Source organism: Sus scrofa, chromosome 1 (genome assembly GCF_054392235.1).
Source record: "Sus scrofa isolate SSC_HxYL_T2T_F1_AM1 chromosome 1, Sscrofa_HxYL_maternal_Yorkshire_Landrace_v2.0, whole genome shotgun sequence".
NCBI classification, from domain to species: Eukaryota; Metazoa; Chordata; class Mammalia; order Artiodactyla; family Suidae; genus Sus; species Sus scrofa.
In genome coordinates, this window is record NC_139383.1 from 154,645,904 (window position 1) to 154,665,716 (window position 19,813).

General features: G+C 40.4%; 1 protein-coding gene across 1 annotated transcript in view; it reads left to right on the plus strand.

Moving 5' to 3' along the window:
• The window catches only part of TRPM1 (transient receptor potential cation channel subfamily M member 1), a 138,320-nt gene that overhangs the window by 106,298 nt on the left and 12,209 nt on the right, over positions 1-19,813 (plus strand). The window contains exons 21-26 of the mRNA XM_085013924.1: positions 835-1,086; positions 2,300-2,474; positions 3,869-3,889; positions 5,342-5,486; positions 7,341-7,543; positions 8,762-8,894. Of these exons, the coding sequence (XP_084870050.1) occupies positions 835-1,086; positions 2,300-2,474; positions 3,869-3,889; positions 5,342-5,486; positions 7,341-7,543; positions 8,762-8,894 (929 nt within the window). The remainder of the gene's footprint in view (positions 1-834; positions 1,087-2,299; positions 2,475-3,868; positions 3,890-5,341; positions 5,487-7,340; positions 7,544-8,761; positions 8,895-19,813) is intronic.

Below are 19,813 nucleotides of genomic sequence, written 5' to 3' on the forward strand. Positions count from 1 at the left end.
ACTGTTCTTTACCCTCAAAGGGCTCCCCGACCAGTGACAGGGAGGGAGCAGCCATCAGCCAGAGTACTTGAATTGTTAAACTAGTGAATGCCTTTTGTGTTGGGCAATAAATAGCCCCCACTCCACCCCACCCCCAGAGTCCCCAGGACCTACCCAGAGTCTCTATAGCTAAAGGGGCACCACCTTTAAAGGCCCCCACTCAGGTGCACACCATAGCTGCATCCACGGGGCTTGCTCTGTGTGTGCCTGCACGTGCTGCTTGTCACATATTTTCAATTTTACTCAGAGGAAGTGTCCTTTTAATCAGTGGTGATCTTGAAAGGATAATAGCTCAAGTAGGAGAAAATCAAGTTCAACTTTCCTGTCACTTCTCCTCTCTGAGTTACAAAGGAATTTTGGCAAACATTTCCTATCTCAATTCTGCCATCCCCTCTGAGCGGATTGTCCCCTCTGTGGGACCACACAGGTTTATCTCTACTCTAGAGCTTTCCTCCTGGACTAACTCCAGAACATGGGCTCCCAGGCACGTGTCCAGGGAATTAGAAAAGAAGTCAAAAGGCAGCTTCTTTAATTACAGCCAGAGGGACATAATTTAAAAGGCATTTCCTGAGAGTCTGTGAAACACCGAATCTAGAATACAGAGGATTCTGTGGCATTTCCCTTTCTAGATATCTTTTGCTGCCTGAAGTGATTAGTGCTTGGAAGTCTTCAGCAGGAAAGGGGACAGATGCCCTGGAATGCTGCTCCAAGTCCCATCATCCCAAGATTCCAAGAAGACGAGGCTCGCAATACCGAGCTCCCCTGTTTTTTGTTCTTCGGCGTTTCTTTTTTCAGATCCTCATGTCAGAACCGGGTAAACTCAGCCAGAAAATAAAAGTCTGGCTTCAGGAGTACTGGAACATCACAGACCTCGTGGCCATTTCCATGTTCATGATTGGAGCCATCCTTCGCCTACAGAAGCAGCCTTACATGGGCTATGGCCGTGTGATCTACTGTGTGGATATCATCTTCTGGTACATCCGTGTCCTGGACATCTTTGGTGTCAACAAGTATCTGGGGCCATACGTGATGATGATCGGAAAGATGGTTAGTGCCGACCCCACTTGAGTGACTGGAGACACCAGGGCTGTGGTCAGGACTGGAAGCCAGATCTGTTACATTTCATTTGATCTTTCCTTTGCAGCTGGTTTCTCACAAGTAATGTTCTTTGCTTTAAGAGACATAGTTCTACATATTGACAATTAAATCCAGTTGACAAACATGAGTTGAGGGCCTACTTTATACGTACGTATTTCTGGCAATGACCTGATGGATAACCTCCTAACATGCAGTGGAAGCTAGAGGCAGAGGGAACCCAGAGTCACTCCCCCACCCCCACTCCAGACAGTCTTCAGCCTATGAGCTCTGGTCTGGAGTGAATACAGGCAACTCATATGATTCCGTCAAGACAAATCCATGACAGCATTAACCCCAAAACTGGCTGTAGAATATAAAACTAAAAATGAGCCAGCAGGTCATCCTTATCTCACCTAAAATAGCCTGAGTGTTAAGACTGGTCCCAGAAGAAAGGAAGACTTATAAGCTTAGGAATAACTCTTTATAAGGCAAGTAGTTTTGAGGCAAAGGGATATATGGTTTAGCTGATCCCAGCAAAGGCCCTCATCTTCAGAGATGTTCAAAATTAGGAATTATGCAAGTTCAGTCTCTACAGTAACCTGAACATTGCTCATTGTATCTACTCGCTGTCTGTATAAGGAATGAATAAATATCTGTACATACTCTCAACTCATTACCTCCTTAGATGTCTCCCCCTCTTTTCTCCTTAGTTTCCCCTACAAATTCCTCTAGTATCCCATATGTTTTCTTTCTCCATTTTCAGTTGTAGTTATTAGAGGAGTTTGTTTATAGGTAACAAATAGAGGAGAAGAAAGATCGAGAGCAGGAGAGGGACGGGCACTGTTCTAGAATAAGGTGTATGCATTGCATGGAGTATAAGGACCAGTGGCCCAAGGATGGGATGGAGAGAGGGAAACAAGCTTCCTTCACTCTAATTAAGCATTCATGAACTCTTTGGGGAGCACAATATAACAGATCAGATGAACTTGCTCCGTGAATTAAGACAGTGAGGGACCTGGAGTTCCCTAGTGGCTTGGCAGGTTAAGGATTCAGCATTGTCAATTCTATGGCTCCAATTGCTACTGTATCTCGTGTTCGATCCCTGGCCCCAGAATTTCCATATGTCATGGGCACAGGAAAAAAAAAAAAAAGACATTGAGAGACCCATTTCCTCTCTCCCCAGATGATTGACATGCTATATTTTGTGGTCATTATGCTGGTTGTGCTGATGAGTTTCGGAGTTGCACGTCAAGCCATTTTGCATCCAGATGAGGAGCCGTCTTGGAAACTGGCCCGAAACATCTTCTACATGCCCTACTGGATGATCTACGGGGAGGTGTTTGCAGACCAGATAGACCGTAAGAATAGAATTCATAGTAAGATTCTCTTCCCTGCTTCCCGAGGCAGATGATCAGTTCCAAATTAATGGAAGAGCCCATGTTACTTTGGGAATAAAGCATTTTTTTTATTCTGCCTTAGGCATCAAATTATTTTATGAAGAAATAAGTAATAAGTACATATTACAAGATATAGATTTTGGAAGCATCAGTCATCTCTTCTACTGTGAGAACCACTAACTAGAGCTCCGAGTCTCACATCACTTTAGCACATCCCGCCGCATGAATATAATTCTGAAGCCAAATCCTAATTTATCTTTCTTCCCCAAGATCGAGCTGGTAGTGTTGTTTCAGGCGAATGAGACAGTGAGCATGATGAGGGTGATTGGTGCCTCATATCATTATCCAAGCTTCACAGCCCATTTTCTACACTGCTATCAATTTCCCCTTCACTCCTGGAGTGCTATTTTTGCGCTATCAACAGTAATCTAGATATTGGCAGAGGAAATGCGCTGCAATCCTGCATGGATTTCTGAGGAAAGCAGGCTCCAGCTCTCTCCAGGGTGAGCTGGTGGGTCACATTATTTCTTGTGTGAGAAGAAAAGTTCACATCATCTCACTATCTCTTATGTGGGGGAAAAAAATCAAATGCTTGTGTACTATTTCACCTGGACAGTATGTCCCCACTAGGCAAGACTGAATAACCAGTTCACACAATGCCTTCCACCTACTAGCTTTCATCATGTGATTCAGAACGCATTCTTATCATGGGTATCTCAAGGTCAATTAGTGACTGTGTTTGTAGCTTGGGAAACCAGAACATAAAAATCTAATTTGGTTTGAGAAGAATATTAGCTTAGGTAAAACACACACAAATGCTGAAAGTCCTGGGATCCAGACAGAAGTTGTAGTATTTTTTTTAATTAAATTGGGAGAAGATAAAGAGGCTATTTTCAGTAACACCAGGAAGTGTAGGTTTTCAATTCTTGGTCTGGTCATTTTAATAACTTTGTATTTATTTATGCTTATGAGGTATTTGTGTTGGGATACAGGGAATGCTATATTGGTTAATCTACATGTTAAAATGATCATCTGCCAGTAGCCTCTTTCTTTTTCACAGTTTTTTAAAACTAGTGAGCTTTTGCTATTGCTTATGACATATAATAAAATAAATATCCATGAAATATATAAATATATATTTCCTCGAATTAATAATGTGTACAATACTTCTAGATCACTGTTTCTAAGCAAGAATCTGTAGTTCCCAAGCTTGAACATGTTGCATTTCTTGACAGCAGAACAGTTCTTGTGTTGTTCATCATTTATTTGGCTTTTCTCTAAACTGTCTATTTTCTTTTTTTCCCCTCCTGTCGAAACTAAAAAAACATAAAATGCTGCTTTCCATCATGATGTAGTCTACGCCATGGAAATTAATCGTAAGTTTACACACAACTGATGACTCTTGTCCATGAAATGTGTGTATTAATTAGTCTCTTCCTCTGCAAATTACCAGTAGCCCCTACTAGTTTCAGATATTTCTCTTGTTTTCCGATATCAATACTTTAAAAGATAAGGAAGTAAAAAGTAAGTAACTTTTAAATACACAGACATTACTTCACTAATGACTGTGAGGATCATTCTATTTTTTCTTCAGAAAATAGGTTCCCATATGATCAAAGTGACATTGCAGAGGAGCAGAGAGAGAAAAGATTATTTTCTTCAAACATAACTCCAGAATAGTTGATTAATAGATTTGAGGCTAGAGGGGGTCATTACCTCCTACCTCACTGTAAAATTATTTTCAAAGTTAATGTACAAATGACCAAGAAGACAATATAAGCGCATTTTAAATAATTAGAAGATATAATAAGTTTTGAATGGATAGTCATAAAGAAACCATAAAGATAGATGTGTATGCCTAAAGATTATGAACTTTTTTTTTTTTCCTTTTTGGCTGCCTCTTGGCATATGAATTTCCCAGGCCAAGGATCAGATCTGAGCCACAATTTCAACCTAAGCTGCAGCTGCGGCATCGCTGGATCCTTAAACCACCACTTTAAGCCAGGGTTCAAACCTGCGTCCGAGCATTCCCAAGACACTGCTGATCCTGTTGTGCCACAGTGGGAACTAAGAACTTCTGTATATGAAAAACACAACAAAGAAATGAGAAAATGTTTACAAATATGACAAGAATGACTATCTCCGAGTGTAGAAATGAGTTTTATATCACCTCTGTATGAGTTGATATTTTTCACATGGAAAATTATTGTTTACGAAATCAGAAAAAAACATATTAAAAAAGAAACAGGGGCATTCCTACTGTAATGCAATGGGTTAAGAATCTGACTGCAGGAGTTACCATTGTGGCTCAGTGGTAATGAACCTGATTAGTATCCATTAGGATGCAGGTTCAACCCCTGGCCTTGCTCAATGGGTTAAGGATCCAGTGTTGCCATGAGCTATGGTGTAGGTCACCAGTGTGGTTCAGATCTGGTTGCTGTGGCTGTGGTGTAGGCCAGCAGCTGCAGCTCCAATCCAACCCCTAGCCTGGGAACCTCCTTATGCCACAGGTTCGGCCCTAAAAAAAAGCAAAAAATAAAAGAAAAGAATCTGGCTGTAGAGGTTTGGGTCACTGTGGAGTTGTGCCTTCTATCCCCAGCCTCATGCAGTGGATTAAAGGGTCCAGCACTGCCACAGCTGCAGCGTAGGTCACAGCTGGGGCTCAGATTCAATCCCTGGCCCAGGAATTTCCATATGCCACAGGTGTGACCTAAAAAACAGAAAGGAAAAAAAAAAAAAGAAACAAATCCTTTAAAAGTGTGTGTCAGTTATTTATTCTTTTCATTCTGTGCAAAAGTCAAGCCCAAAAAGACCAACTTCTATTTCAGCTCCTTGTGGTGACAACCAATATGACGAGGAGGGCAAGCGGCTCCCTCCCTGCATCCCGGGTGCCTGGCTCACACCAGCCATCATGGCATGCTACCTGCTGGTGGCCAACATCCTGCTCGTGAACCTGCTCATCGCTGTTTTCAAGTACGTGTCACGCCTGATGACCATTTAATCTCTGAAGGCTCCTATGCTGCTTTGGATTTACACAGAATTCCACTAACAGCTTTCAAATGTGCAGAATTTTTAGTCTTTTCTGTTAAATGTAATCAGCCTTCATGTATTCATAAATCAAGACTTGATACTTTAAGGAGTTTCCCTTCATGGCTCAATGGAAACGAATCTCACTAGCATCGATGAGGACGCAGGTTTGATCCCTGGACTTGCTCAGTGGGTTAAGGAGCCAGTGTTGCTGTGAGCTGTGGTGTATGTCACAGAGGTGGCTCGGATCTGGCATTGCTGTGGCTGTGGCATAGGCCGGCAGCTACATCTCTGATTCAACCCCTCACCTGGGAACCTCCATATGCCATGGGTGCAGCCCTAAAAAACAAAACAAAACAAAACAAAAAAAGAATTGACACTTACATACATTTAAATTCAATCTTTGTTAGTATTTAGCATTTCAGCATGTGTTTTAATCTAATAAAAATATTTTCTTTCTTTCTTTTTTCTTTTTAGAGCTGCACCAACACTATATGGAAGTTACCTGGCTAGGGGTCGAATCCAAGCTGAGTCTTTGACCTACCCCACAGCTCACAGCAAAGCTGGATCCTTAACCCACTGAGCGAGGCCAGGGATCAAACCCGCATCCTCATGGATACTAGTCAAGTTTGTCACTGCTGAGCTACAACAGGAACTCCCTAAAAACATTTCCTTAGATGAACTCCTGAGATAGAGATTTATCAAGTTGAGACTTTAATTATCAGAAGAAAGCAAAGTTAATTGCATGGGCTGTAACAATCACTGTAATATAATATTAAAAGTGTTGGGGGAAAAAAACTAAGCTTCTAAAATGAAAAATATGAGGGAAAAATCCTTCACGGAAATATAGAATCTTAGAGCTGACCAGGGCATTGGAAAGAATCTGGAAAAAAAAAAAAAAAAGAAAGAAAGGATATACATTATGGAGTTCCCGTCGTAGCTCAGTGGTTAACAAATCTGACTAGGAACCATGAGGTTTCGGATTCGATCCCTGGCCTAGCTCAGTGGGTTAAGGATCCAGCATTGCTGTGAGCTGTTGGTGTAGGTCGCAGATGTGGCTCAGATCCCATGTTGCTGTGGCTCTGGTGTAGGCCTCGGCTTCAGCTCCAATTAGACCCCTAGTCTGGGAACCTCCATATGCCGTGGGTACGGCCCTAAAAGGACCAATTAAAAAAAAAAAAAAAAAAAAGGAAGAATGGAAAGAATCTGGTTACACTCCTGACTTGAAAGGTGAGAAAATGAAGGTCAATAAGAGGTTAACTGGCTTTTCTAAGATCCCCATGTAGACAAAACACTTGATCAGGATTCCAACAATCCCAGGCTTACTGCCCACCCCACCCCTACCCGCCATTGGAGACTGAAAGAAGACAAAGATTGTACTTACCCAACATCCAAAATAACATACCTTCAATCAAAATGCTGGGTCAAAATTAATCAATTCACTTTCCCAAAAATAGTCAACAAGTTTTTTGAATTTAAAGTGCTTAGTAGAATGGCTCATATATTGGAATACATGAAATAAAATTTCCTAAGCAGTCCTGAGGCTGGGGTGTGGTTTTTTCCAGAAAACAGTATGTAGCAATTTCAATACCTTAATTCTTAATTATTTATATGAGTAAATTGAATGCAGATAATCTATGTTGATAGATAAATCAAAAGATAGGGTCAGCTAGGAGGCAGTTCTAACTCCTAGCATGGCACCAAAAGGTCAATTCATTGTATGTTGTCAATTCTGATTGCTCTGGAAAATCACAATCAAAAGCATTTAGTAAACTAACTAAAAATGTATTCTTTTTAAAGCAATACCTTCTTTGAAGTAAAGTCGATATCCAACCAAGTGTGGAAATTCCAGCGATACCAGCTGATAATGACCTTTCACGACCGGCCAGTGCTGCCCCCACCAATGATCATCCTAAGCCACATCTACATCATCATTATGCGTCTCAGCCGCCGTTGCAGAAAGAAAAGAGAAGGGGACCAAGATGAGCAGGATCGTGGACTGAGTATGTGTGCTTCTCTTCCGTTTCTACTCTGGGCAAGTTTTGGAAGTGTGTTCCAATTGGATAACTGCTTAGAAATCTCCTTAAAGTATTTAAATGTGTGAAAACACAATACTCTGGTCCAACTGCTGTTCTTTGCAGAATGCTTCTCATTCTGTGTTGATCTTACTCTAGTATTGTTAATTTATTAGTAATTAATCTGCCCGAAAGTCCACTCATGAAGAGATGAGAAATCGAGAGTGTTCTCTTTCCTTTTGTCAATTTTTAAAAAATTTTATTGGGGTGTAGTTGATTTATAATATTGTATTGGTTTCAGGTTTACAGCAAAGTGAATCAGCTATACACATAAATGTACCTTTTTTCTCCATATAGGTTATTATAGAACATGGAGTAGACTCCCCCTATACATCAAGTCCTTGTTAGTTAAGTGTTTAAAGGTTCTTGAAAATAACTTTTCTCTATAAGTCCAATGTTCATTTTAACATGTTTTAATGTGTTGCACCTAAAGAGAATGGGAAAATCATCATGTACCCTTGACCCTGTCCATAAAATATATGCAAAATTTTTTCCAGAAAATCATACTTTGTTTCACTTTCTGAACATCTGTAATTTTTAAATTTAATTTTATTGGTGGATAGTTGATTTACAATGTTGTATTAGTTTCAGGTGTACAGCAAAGTGAATCAGTCACACATATAAATATATCATTCTTTTCTCCCATATAGGTTATTACAAACTATTGTTGTAATAGATTTGATTGTTATTCTTTGTAATAGATTAGATTAGATCATTTGTACTAGATTTGATAGTTATTTTTTGTAATAGATTAGGTAGACTCGATTGGCCACACCCGAAGATTATGGAAGTTCCCAGCCCAGCCACTGAATCCAAGCCCCAGCTGCAGCAATCCTTAACGCAATGCACCAGCTGGGGATGAACCCATGGCTCGGCACTGACCAGAGTCGCTCCAGTCAGGTCTTTAACCCGCTGCACTGCTGCAGGAACTCCCAAATATCTGGGATTTTGCTTTTTGTATTGAAAAGTGAGCCATTTAGCCCGGGAGGAAAGATGATCACTGCGTATTAGGAGTCTGTGTGTGATAACCAAGGTGCTTCTGCAAGTGATAGGGAAGGGCTGTGAAATTTGCAAAGACGCCCCTACACACTTATGTGGCTGGTTTCTCAGTCTTCTCACCTGGCAACCGCTCCTGCCTTTGCACAGAGCTGTTTCTCAGCGAGGAGGAGTTGAAGCGGCTGCACGAGTTCGAGGAGCAGTGTGTCCGGGAGCACTTCCAGGAGAAGGAGGACGAGCAGCAGTCGTCCAGCGAGGAGCGCATCCGCGTCACCTGCGAGAGGTGCGCCGGGGCATGGCCCCTGCGGGGCACCAGGCACAGGGTCAAAGGGGTGCCAGCGCCTCCTCTAAAGGAGATAAGCTCATTTAAACATTCACTCAACTTTGGCTTTTTACATGTCCCCTGCCCCCAAAGAGTGTGACAATTCCAGATGATGGTTATATATTGTGTATAGAAGTGAATGATGACATTTCTTGAAAATATTCCAGGCCCAAGCCAAACCAAACCAACAACAAAAACCCCTGACAGTTCTTACCCACCCCCAAAGTGGGAGCTTTCACAATACAATACATGGAGAGAAGAGTCAGCTGCAGGGCTGTCTATGTTACAGCTGGGGCGTTTCTCCCACCCTTGACATATGTTGTTGCCTGGCCAGTGGTGGTCTCCCCTGGGGACTGATTTCCTCATCCTGCCTTGTGCTCTTGTAGCTCCAGTACCAACACCTTCCCAGCCTCACAGAGCAGAGGTACAGGAGAGGCAAAGGCGTTATGTTCCCCAGATGCCTCTAAGCTAGGGCAGGATCAGTATTTCAGACACTTTTACATGCTGGATACCTAGCTAGATCAGAATCAACCAGATGGCCATGCTTAATACATGCAGAATGAATGACTGCCTGCATGCAGGAGTGGGTGAATGAGCAGATGAAGTCAGGTCAAGGAGGGACAAAAAGGATGACATTTTTGATACCTCATGGCTGTGCTTTTCCTGCAGCTGCAAAAGGCAGAGCAACCAGCCAAGGTAGCCTGGAACAATCAACCTGCCCAAAGGACATTTTTTGAATCATATAATTTTTGAGAACCTCAGTGTTTTAATAAAAGCAATCTAAGCTTGTTAAGGAGCATGAGAATTGATGAAATAGTATTCAAAGAGTTTAACCAACAATGCTTATAGAAGGGTGAGCCAGTGAGGAAGGGTAGTAAAGGGAATTCTGGAATATCATTCTATCACAGGGTCCTCAGCATTGACATTTTCTGCTATCATGGGTGTCACATCTGATATACTTGTGTATACTAAGAGACAGAAAAACATGGTAGGACTTCAAAAGAATATTTCAGCGCGTGATTCCCAATCAGGACTCCCAGCAATTACAACAGAATTCACGATGTATGTTGAAGTCCCCTTGGTGAATATTCAGGCCAGTGCCCCTGCCTCAGCCTGCAGAAGGGACAATGCCCCTGGAAGCTGCAGGGCTGTGCTCCCTTTCTCCTCCTAGACCTAGTCACCTTGTAATCCTACCAGCCAAACTCAAGGGTTAGCTGCACCAACATTTGGCCTTCATATGGTACATTTCTTTCCTTCTTTCTTTCCTTTCTTTCTTTTCTTTTTTTAGGGCTGTATTTGCAGCATATGGAAGTTCCCAGGCTAGGGGTTGAATCAGAGCTGCAGCTGCCAGCCCCAGCCACAGCAACTTGAGATCCAAGCTGTATCCCTACACCACAGCTCATGGCAATGCTGGATCCTTAACCCACTGAGTGAGGCCAGGGATCGAACCCATATCCTCATGGATACTAGTTGGATTTGTAACCTGCTGAGCCACAATGGGAACTCCAATAAGACACATTTTCAATAAAACTTTGAAAGCTTCTTTGCTATTTTGCTAGTAATTACTAATCTTTCAAGATATAAAAATGATTTCTTTATGAGAAAGGTAAGGTGCCTCCATCTGGATAACCTAATTTCCACTTTTTAGTTAAACATTAACTGGAATGTCATCACAGCCAGTAATTTACCATGGAAATTGTGTTCTGCTTCCCTCTGCCTCCTCCCCTCCTCCCTTCCCCAGCATTGTTCAGATTTTTACCATTCTTGGACCAAGGCTCCAGGAATGTGGTTATCAGGTCGCTACCAAATTGCATTTTCCTCCTGGGGCTCTGAGAACACGTAAAAGGAACGAAAGTGTGCAGGGCAATAAAAACACGCTACTTCCCGTTTCCCTTGGCTGAGATCTCCAGGGGTGACTGGAGCACATTCCTGCCCCTCCGCTTCCCTTTGTGGATGCTTTCTTGGCTGAATCACAGGTGAAGGCCAGCAACAGAAAGAGGAGGAAGTCTGGGAGAAGGTAGATCTCCTTCATCTTTAATCAGGATAGGTGGAGAGTAAGAGAAGGTGGGAGAACAGGAAAAATTAGTTATTTCTACCTAACTGTTGGCACCAGTGATGGCCTTTTTCCTTTTTTTAAATTGAAGTGTAGTTAATTTACAATATTGTGTTAGTTTCAGGTGTACAGTTAATTTATGTTATTGTATACATCACTTTTTCAAATTCCTTTTCCTTATAGGTTATTATAAAATATTGTGTAGAGATCTCTGTGCTATCCTTAGGTCCTTGTTGTTTATCTCTTTTATATACAGTAGTGTGTATATGTTAATCCCAAACTCCTAATTATCTATTTTTTGTAGTCATTTTTTAAAAAATTATGGTTAATTTACAATGTTTTGTGTGTACAGAAAATTGGTTGAGTTTATATATATATATATATATATGTATATATTCTTTATAGGTTATCATAGTGTATTAAATATAGTTCCCTGTGCTATACAGTAGGTCCTTGTTGTGTACCTCTTTTATATACAGTAATGTGTATCTGCTAATCCCAAATCTCTAGTTTATCCCCTCAACCAGTGATTACTTTTAAAATCAAATTTTTGAGTACTCAGACATCTCTGCCATTTCTTTAATCTTTATAGATTTTATTTCTTTTATTTTTCATCACCATTTGCCATTTGATGATTTTCCTGTTCTCCTCTCAGTTGGACCAGCCCCAGCACCATGGGACGGCAGGATCTGGTTGGGGGTGACCATCTCCAAAGGGCACTGTTTGTGTCTCTCCCTTCCTAACTCCCTATTATCCAGGAAGCTTGCAAAATCTGGGCTGGTGATTTACAATCCACACAGGAAGTTTGTACACTTATGCTCCTCCATGCAAGGTGCTTTGAGGGCTTATGTTAAGGAACCAAATTCATGGCTTTCCCCTATTGCTTGGAAAGGTATATATAAAATTCTAACTAATTAATCATTTATTTTTATCACATAATTTCAACATTTTCTAAGATTCAACAGCAAGAGATTTACAGTGTGGCTCAGGTTTTAGTTAACACAGCCCTGGTTGCAGCATGGCCTTTAACCCAAAGCCCCAGCCACCTGCCCACCTTAGCTGTCTCCAGGCACTGCACCCAGGCTTTTCCTCTCAAATATGGACATTCCCCCTGGGCTCACCTCCATGAGTGTCATCACTGCCGTCTTGTTCAGCAAGACACACTCTGGCAAATCATTTCCACATCTCCCTCTTCTGTACTAACAATCACCAATTTATGACCACTTCCCCTCATGAATAAATTGTGATCCACTCCCTTCTTTCCTTGTCTACACCAGTGCACAAGTACAAGCCAGCATCATTTTTCGCTTGGGTTCCTACAGTTGTACCCTTAGAATTCAGTCTTCAGGATTCAGTCCTGCTCTTTTAATCTATTTTGCACTGGAGAGACTCTAACCAGCTCCTTCATCCTTGCCACCAGCTCATCTGAGAAGCCCCTAAGTGGCTCCCACAACTCCCAGGCCTACAAGGCCCTGCAATCTGTCCAACCTCACCCTGGACAGTCCACCCCTCAGGCTCAGTCTTCCATCTTACTGACCTTCTTCCTTCTCAGGGCCGTTGCTTTCTTCCTGCCACAAGGACTTTGCACATCTTCTTCCCTCTGCCTGCTCATCCTTTGACTCCCCACCCAAATGCCAACTCCTTTGGAAAAACTTCCAGACTACGTCACACCTTAGACAGGGTGAGGCCCTTAGGCTCCAAGTTCCCCAAGGGCAGGGACCATGTTCAGATTCCATTTACCCTGGTGTTCCCAGAGTCTGCTCATCGCCACATAGCAGGGGCTAAATTTTTTTGGATGCATGGATGACTCAAAAGTTTATCTCCTAATCTGAATGCAAATTTCTGTCCTATACTCAGTAAGTTTCCTCCTGGAATGTCAAATGGGAAACCAACTCAGCTCCCTCTGGATTCAAAATTTTGGTTTTACTATTAGAGACGAGGAACAATCTCAATATGCAAGGATTCTGGCCCTGTAATTATCAGGAAGAATCCTTAAGATCAGCAACACCAAAACAAGTGTTGGTGTTGGCCTGTATTGCCTCTTTGCCTGAAAGAATAACATCAGATAACCAAGAGGGCTGGTGCAGGTAGAACATTTTATAAATAACTTCCACCAGCACAACCAAGGTAGATAGAACTGATCAACACAAACCATCTATTCTCATCATACCAGGTTAACAACTGGTAACAATTATCCCTAACAATTGAAGCCTGAAGCCCATCTCTGTGTCTCTTGAGAATCCACTGTTGAACCCATCATTCTTTTTGTGGTTTGACATCCCCTATCACAGGTCCACAGGTTCAAGAGAAATTGAGTAGGAAAGAATCTTTTCCGAAAAAATTTTTCAGAGATTCAACTTCCTTTTTTATCAAACGAGAATTATGTAATCCAGTATGATTTCCTTTTTTCATGGCTTCAAAGAAGCTTAGCACCAAATTTGGCATTTAATTTTAGCAGATATTTTATTGTAGTTTTTTGGAATATGTGGTATACATTGCCTCCTTATTTCCTCTACTCTTTCGTATTTTATATTCCATTTATAAAATTATTGTATATGTCTGATATTTCAAAGTATGCAGGGTATAGCTCATATAAAGTATACATTTTAAATGCAGTTGGTCCTATACTTAAGGAGCTATAGGTGTTAGACTAGCCAAACCTATATAGTAGGTTCTGATTCCCCTGAAACATTCTGGGTTAAGTGGTTTTTGTCATATTTATGGATCTGGATTAAGGTTTCAGGTTTCCAGTAGGCCTGATGGGAAACTGACAATTGATCTTGAGATCTTGTTTGGTGTCCTCTTCTTGAATGACAAGGAAGAGAAGAAAGACCCTAACAAGAAAGACAAGGAGAGGAGTTCCCATCGTGGCTCAGTGGTTAACGAATCCAACTAGGAACCATGAGGTTGCAGATTCAATTCCTGGCCTTGCTCAGTGGGTTAAGGATCTGGCGTTGCCATGAACTGTGTTATAGATCGCAGACGTGGCTCAGATCCCATGTTGCTGTGGCTCTGGCATAGGCCGGTGGCTACAGCTCCAATTAGACCCCTAGCCTGGGAACCTCCATATGAAAGAAGGAAAGAAGGAAAGAAAGGCAAGGAGAGAAATAAGATAGTATATAGAAGGAGACCTGAAAGAAAGTTCAGTCTTAGAAAGGAAGTGGTGATTCCTCTGATGTGGAGAAGGCCATCCGAAGACACACACAGGGATGGGAAAGGCTGGGAGAGAGCTCATCTGAATGTCTTAACACACTGATAAGATGCAAGGGTGCTTGGATGATGAGGAGGGAGTAGGATTAGTGTTGACATTTTAATTTGTCTAGTAAGTGACAATTGTGTTCCTTACCTTTGAGAGCCAATTCAGAGATAGATGCAGATATCAGACAGAGATTTTTTAAAGATCTCTGCTTTATTAATAATAAATGTTGGGCTAGAGGGTGTGGTTCAGTTCTTGACAAACGCACACCCCAGAATTAGGCATACCACTATCAACCCACCTTCTCTGCTAAGATGACCCAGACAAAATGAGAACCCACACTCCATGCAAGCTTCTGGCTCCCAGAGACAGAAAGAAGCACACTTGTGTCCAGGTCCCAAACTCCGACCAGAAAACCAATTCTCCTCAGGAGCAAATAAAAGGCTGGAGAGAGGCCAGGAGCTTCATATTAATAGAAAATTCAGACACATAAGAAGAAACAATAGGAATTGGGGGCGGGGGGACATCAAAGATTTGAAGCCAATAGGGAGAATCTGAGTTTGCCTTTAGGAGAAATGTGGTAGGAAAGTTGCTCCCTGAGAGATTATCTGCCCAGAATAATGGCAACCCAACTATGCTTTGTACTGGGCCAAATCTGTGTGGCTCCAGGAGACATGTTACGGCCCCAAGGTCAAGGATACAGAAAGTGAATGATGTATGAAGCACAAGGATGGGGAGGCTGCAGGAGACCTAAGTTCCCAAGAACCAGTCAGTGCAGGTGCCATGGTGATGTCAGGATTTGCAAAGGGCAGCATAAACATACTACAGCACCTTCAGCCACCCTTTATCCTGCCCAGCCCTGGGGTCTTAGTTGTGATCCATAAAGGCTTAGGGATTATATACTCCATTTGTTGGAAGCAAGGAAGAGAGGACCTAGGATATCAATAAGCCCTTCATTGAGTGGCCAGAGCAGAAAGTAGAACATAATAAGAAAAAACTAACGATGTAGATGACTTGGATTTCAGAAAGCAAGGCAGTTGGAGGTGAGGCCATGTTGGTGTGTATAAATGATGCAGCATGGAGGTAAAACCCCAGAGAGCATGATACTCTTTCAGTAACTACTCAGTCTTTCGCTCACTAAAAATAATGACAGAAGAGTTAAGACGTGAGTCTTGTTCTTTGTTTCTTACATATAAAAACTCTGTAAGTAAACACAGCCAGTTTCTACCCTGGATGTCCTCCCTACAATTACTAAATTTAAAAGGTAGCCCCAAAGGAAGAAGTAGATGGAAATTAAAATAGCTAAATGTAATATTTGGACTGGATGAGACAACCTTCTGATCTATAGACCTGGAATAAAATAACAGGTTAGGAGCTGTCTTAGAACTCAAGGTAGAATACCAAGGCATCTTAAAACATAGGTTTCTTCAAGTATGAACTGGACCTCGTTCTTCCACTAACATTATGTTTTTATGTTAACATTTAACTCCATCATTAAGGCAATGTTCCCATGTAATTTATGAGATGCCTTGAAGGTAAAGGGTGATCATTGCACAGGAAATGATGACTGTATATAAAACAAGTTTTAATGACTGGCTTACTGCAGAGTTCCCAAAGTCTACCTTCTGTTCTTAGCAAAGACACACAGGAGTTTTAGCCTGAGAACATAAATTTGGGCCTTATATTTAACAGATGATCTATGGAAGTCCGATGAAGTTATGCCTTACATAGGTATTCTCTTGGAGGTTACTACAAAAGTTCCACAAATTTATATAGTAAGCCTATTATTGGAATTAAGCAGAAAACTCCTCACTTACAAAGATAAACGTACACGCTCCATGTGAATCAGCAATTCTACTCTTCAGTATTTATCCTAGGCAAATGAAAACTTACTGGTTCAGCCACTATGGGAATCAGTATGGAGTTTCCTCAAAAATTAAAAATAGAGCTACCATACAATCTAGCAATCCCTCTGGGTATTTATCCAAAGGAAATGAAGAGCGTTTACCAAAGAGACACACACATATACACCCATGTTTATTGCAGCCTTATTCACAAGAGCTAAGACATGGAAACAACCTATTGTTCATCCACACCATGTAATACTACCCGTCATTAAAAAAGAACAAAAGATTAACACATGCAACAACTTGCATGAATGTCAAGAATGTCATGCTGAGAGGAGCCAGTCCTGAAAGCTTTCCTCCTGTATGATTCTATTTATTTGACATTCTTAAAAATATAAAACAATAGGGATGAAGAACTTATCAATGGTTTCTAGGATTAAGGGTGGGGGAGGGTGTGACTATAAAGGTTCAGCTCCAAGAAGTTTGGGGAGGGTAGAGTTACTCTGGATCCTGATCATGATGTTGGTTTTGGAAATTTACACACATATTAATATCCATAGACCTGTATACCAAAAGGAAAATAGTCAATTTACTGTGTGACAGTTTTATTTTATTTTATTTTATTTTATTTTATTTTATTTTATTTTATTTTATTTTATTTTATTTTATTTTGGCTCACTCACGGCAGGTGGAAGGTCCTGGACCAGGGATCAAACCTGTGCCATAGCATTGACACCAGATCCTTAACCCACTGCACCACAAGAGAACTCCTCTGTGTAATAGTTTTAAAAAGAAAACATGAGTTTTATGGTGTCTTATCTTACATCTTTAAGCCATTTTGAGCTTATTTTTGTGTGTGGTATGAGGGTGTGTTCCAGTTTCATTAATTTGCATGTAGCTGTCCAGATTTACCAGCAATTCTGGCTGAAAAGACTGTCTTTTTCCCATTTTATGTTCTTGCTTCCTTTGTCAAAGATTAATTGACCATAGGTATCTGGGTTTATTTCTGGGTTCTCTATTCTGTTTCATTGGTCTGTATGTCTGTTTTGGTAACAGTACCACACTGTCTTGATTACTATAGCTTTGTAATATTGCCTGAAGTCTGGGAGAGTTATGTTTCCTGCTTGGTTTTTGTTCCTCAGGATTGCTTTGACAGTTCTTAGTCTTTTACGGTTTCGTATAAATTTTTGGATTGTTCTAGTTCTGTGAAAAATGTCATGGGTAATTTGATAGGGATTACATTGAATATGTGGATTGCTTTGGGTAGTATGGCCATTTTTATGATATTAATTCTTCCATATCAGAGCATGGAATATCTTTCCATTTCTTTGAGTCCTCTTTAATTTCCCCAATTAATGTTTTATTGTTCTCAGCATGTAAGTCTTTCACATCCTTGGCCAGGTTTATTCCTAGGTATTTAATTTTTGGGGTGTGGTTTTAAAAGGTATTATATTTTTATATACCTTTTCTAATATTTCCTTGTTAATGTACAGAAACACCGCTGATTTCTGAATATTAATCTTGTATCCTGCTACTTTGCTGAATTTGTTGATCAGTTTGAGTAGTTTTTATGTGGAGTCCTTAGGGTTTTCTACATATAGTATCATGTCGTCTGCATACAGTGACAATTCTACCTCTTCTCTTCCAATTTGGATACCTTTTATTTCTTTTGTCTGTCTGATTGCTGTGGCTAGGACTTCCAATACTATGTTGAATAGAAATGGTGAGAGTGGGCATCCTTGTCTTGTTCCAGATTTTAGCAGGAAGGCTTTCAGCTTTTCTCCATTGAGTATATTTGCTGTGGGCTTGTCATAAATGGTTTTACTATGTTAAGGTATGTTCCCTCTATACCCACTTTGGTAAGAGTTTTTATGATGAATGATGTTGGATTTTGTCAAATGCTTTTTCTGCATCTATTGAGAAGAAAACATCAGCAAAACATTTTCTGACATCAACCGTACAAATATTTTCTTAGGTCAGTCTCCTAAGGCAACAGAAATAAAAGCAAAAATAAACCAATGGGACCTAATCAAACTGACAAGCTTTTTCACTGCAAAGGAAACCACACAAAAAAAAGACAACCTATGGAATGGGAAAAATAATTTCAAATAATGCAACTGACAAAGACTTAATCTCTAAAATATACAAACAACTTATACAACTCAACAGCAAAAAAACAAACAATGCAATTGAAAAATAGGCAAAAGACCTGAATAGACATTTCTCCAAAGAAGATATACAGATAGCCAACAAGCACATGAAAAAATTCTCAGCATCACTAATTATTACAGAAATGGAAACCAAAACTACTATAAGGTACCACCTCACACCAGTCAGAATGGCCATCATCAACAATGCAACATATAACAAATGCTGGAGAGGGTGTGGAAAAAAGGGTACCCTCCTGCACTGTTGGTGGGAATATAAATTGGTACAACTACTATGGAAAACAGTATGGAGGTACCTTACAAAACTATACATAGAAGTACCATATGGCCCAGCAATCCCACTCTTGGGCATATATCGGACTTTCTTTGAGAAAGAAACATGCACTCATATGTTCATTGCAGCACTATTCACAATAGCCAAGACCTGGAAACAACCTAAATATCCATCAACAGATGAATGGATTAAGAAGATGCAGTATATATACACAATGGAATACTGCATAGTTACTAAAAAAGAACAAAATAATGCTATTTGTAGCAACATCGATGGAACTAGAGACTCATGCTAAGTGAAGTAAGTCAGAAAGACAAATACTCTATAATGTCATTTATATCTGGAATCTAATATACAGCACAAATGAACCTTTCCACAGAAAAGAAACTCAGGGACTTGGAGAACAGTCTTGTTGTTGCCAAGGGGGAGGGGGAGGAAATGGGACAGACTTGGAGTTTGGAGTTAAATGATGCGAACTATTGCATTTGGAGTGGATAAGCAAGGAGATCCTGCTGTATAGCACAGGGAACTATATATAGTCACTTGTGATGGAACAGGATGGAGGATAATGTGAGAAAAAGAACATACATATATGTATGTATGTATGTATGTATGACAGTGTCACTTTGCATATAGGAGAAATTGACAGAACACTATAAATTAACTGTAATTTAAAAATAATAATCAAAAAGGAAAGCATGAAATTAGAAATATGACATATTAGAAATATGTCTTTTCAACAAATGTCACCTGATATCACTTATATGTGGTAGCTACAATATGACACAAATGAACATATCCACAGAGCAGAAACAGATTCATGGACATAGAGAACAAGGAGGAGGGAGTGGAAGAGGGATGGAGTGGGAGGTTGGGATTAGCAGATGCAAACTATCATATAGAATGGATAAACAACAAGGTCCTACAGTGTAGCACAGGGAACTCTATTCAATGATAAACCATAATGGAAAAGCACATGAAAAAGAAAATATACATATATAACTGAGTCCCAGAAATCGACACACCATTATAAATAAACTATGCTAAATAAAATAACTTTTTTATAAAAAGGTACTTGTCTTTTAGATGAAATCAAGTTTAATGAGAAAGCCAAGCAAATCACTTTGGATGTATTTTGTTCTGGGCTGAAAATATATTTAATTCTGTGTTGAAAAGAAAGCAAAATTAAGGCACTGAAATCTGGGAAAGCTGACATCTCACATGAGCTCTGTCATAAATGATTGACTTCTCTTAAACGTTTTCCTGCCATTTGGTGTGTAAATAGATATAGAACTCTTGTCAAATTGTTTCCTACATAGCTTATCTTCCCCATCTGAAATGG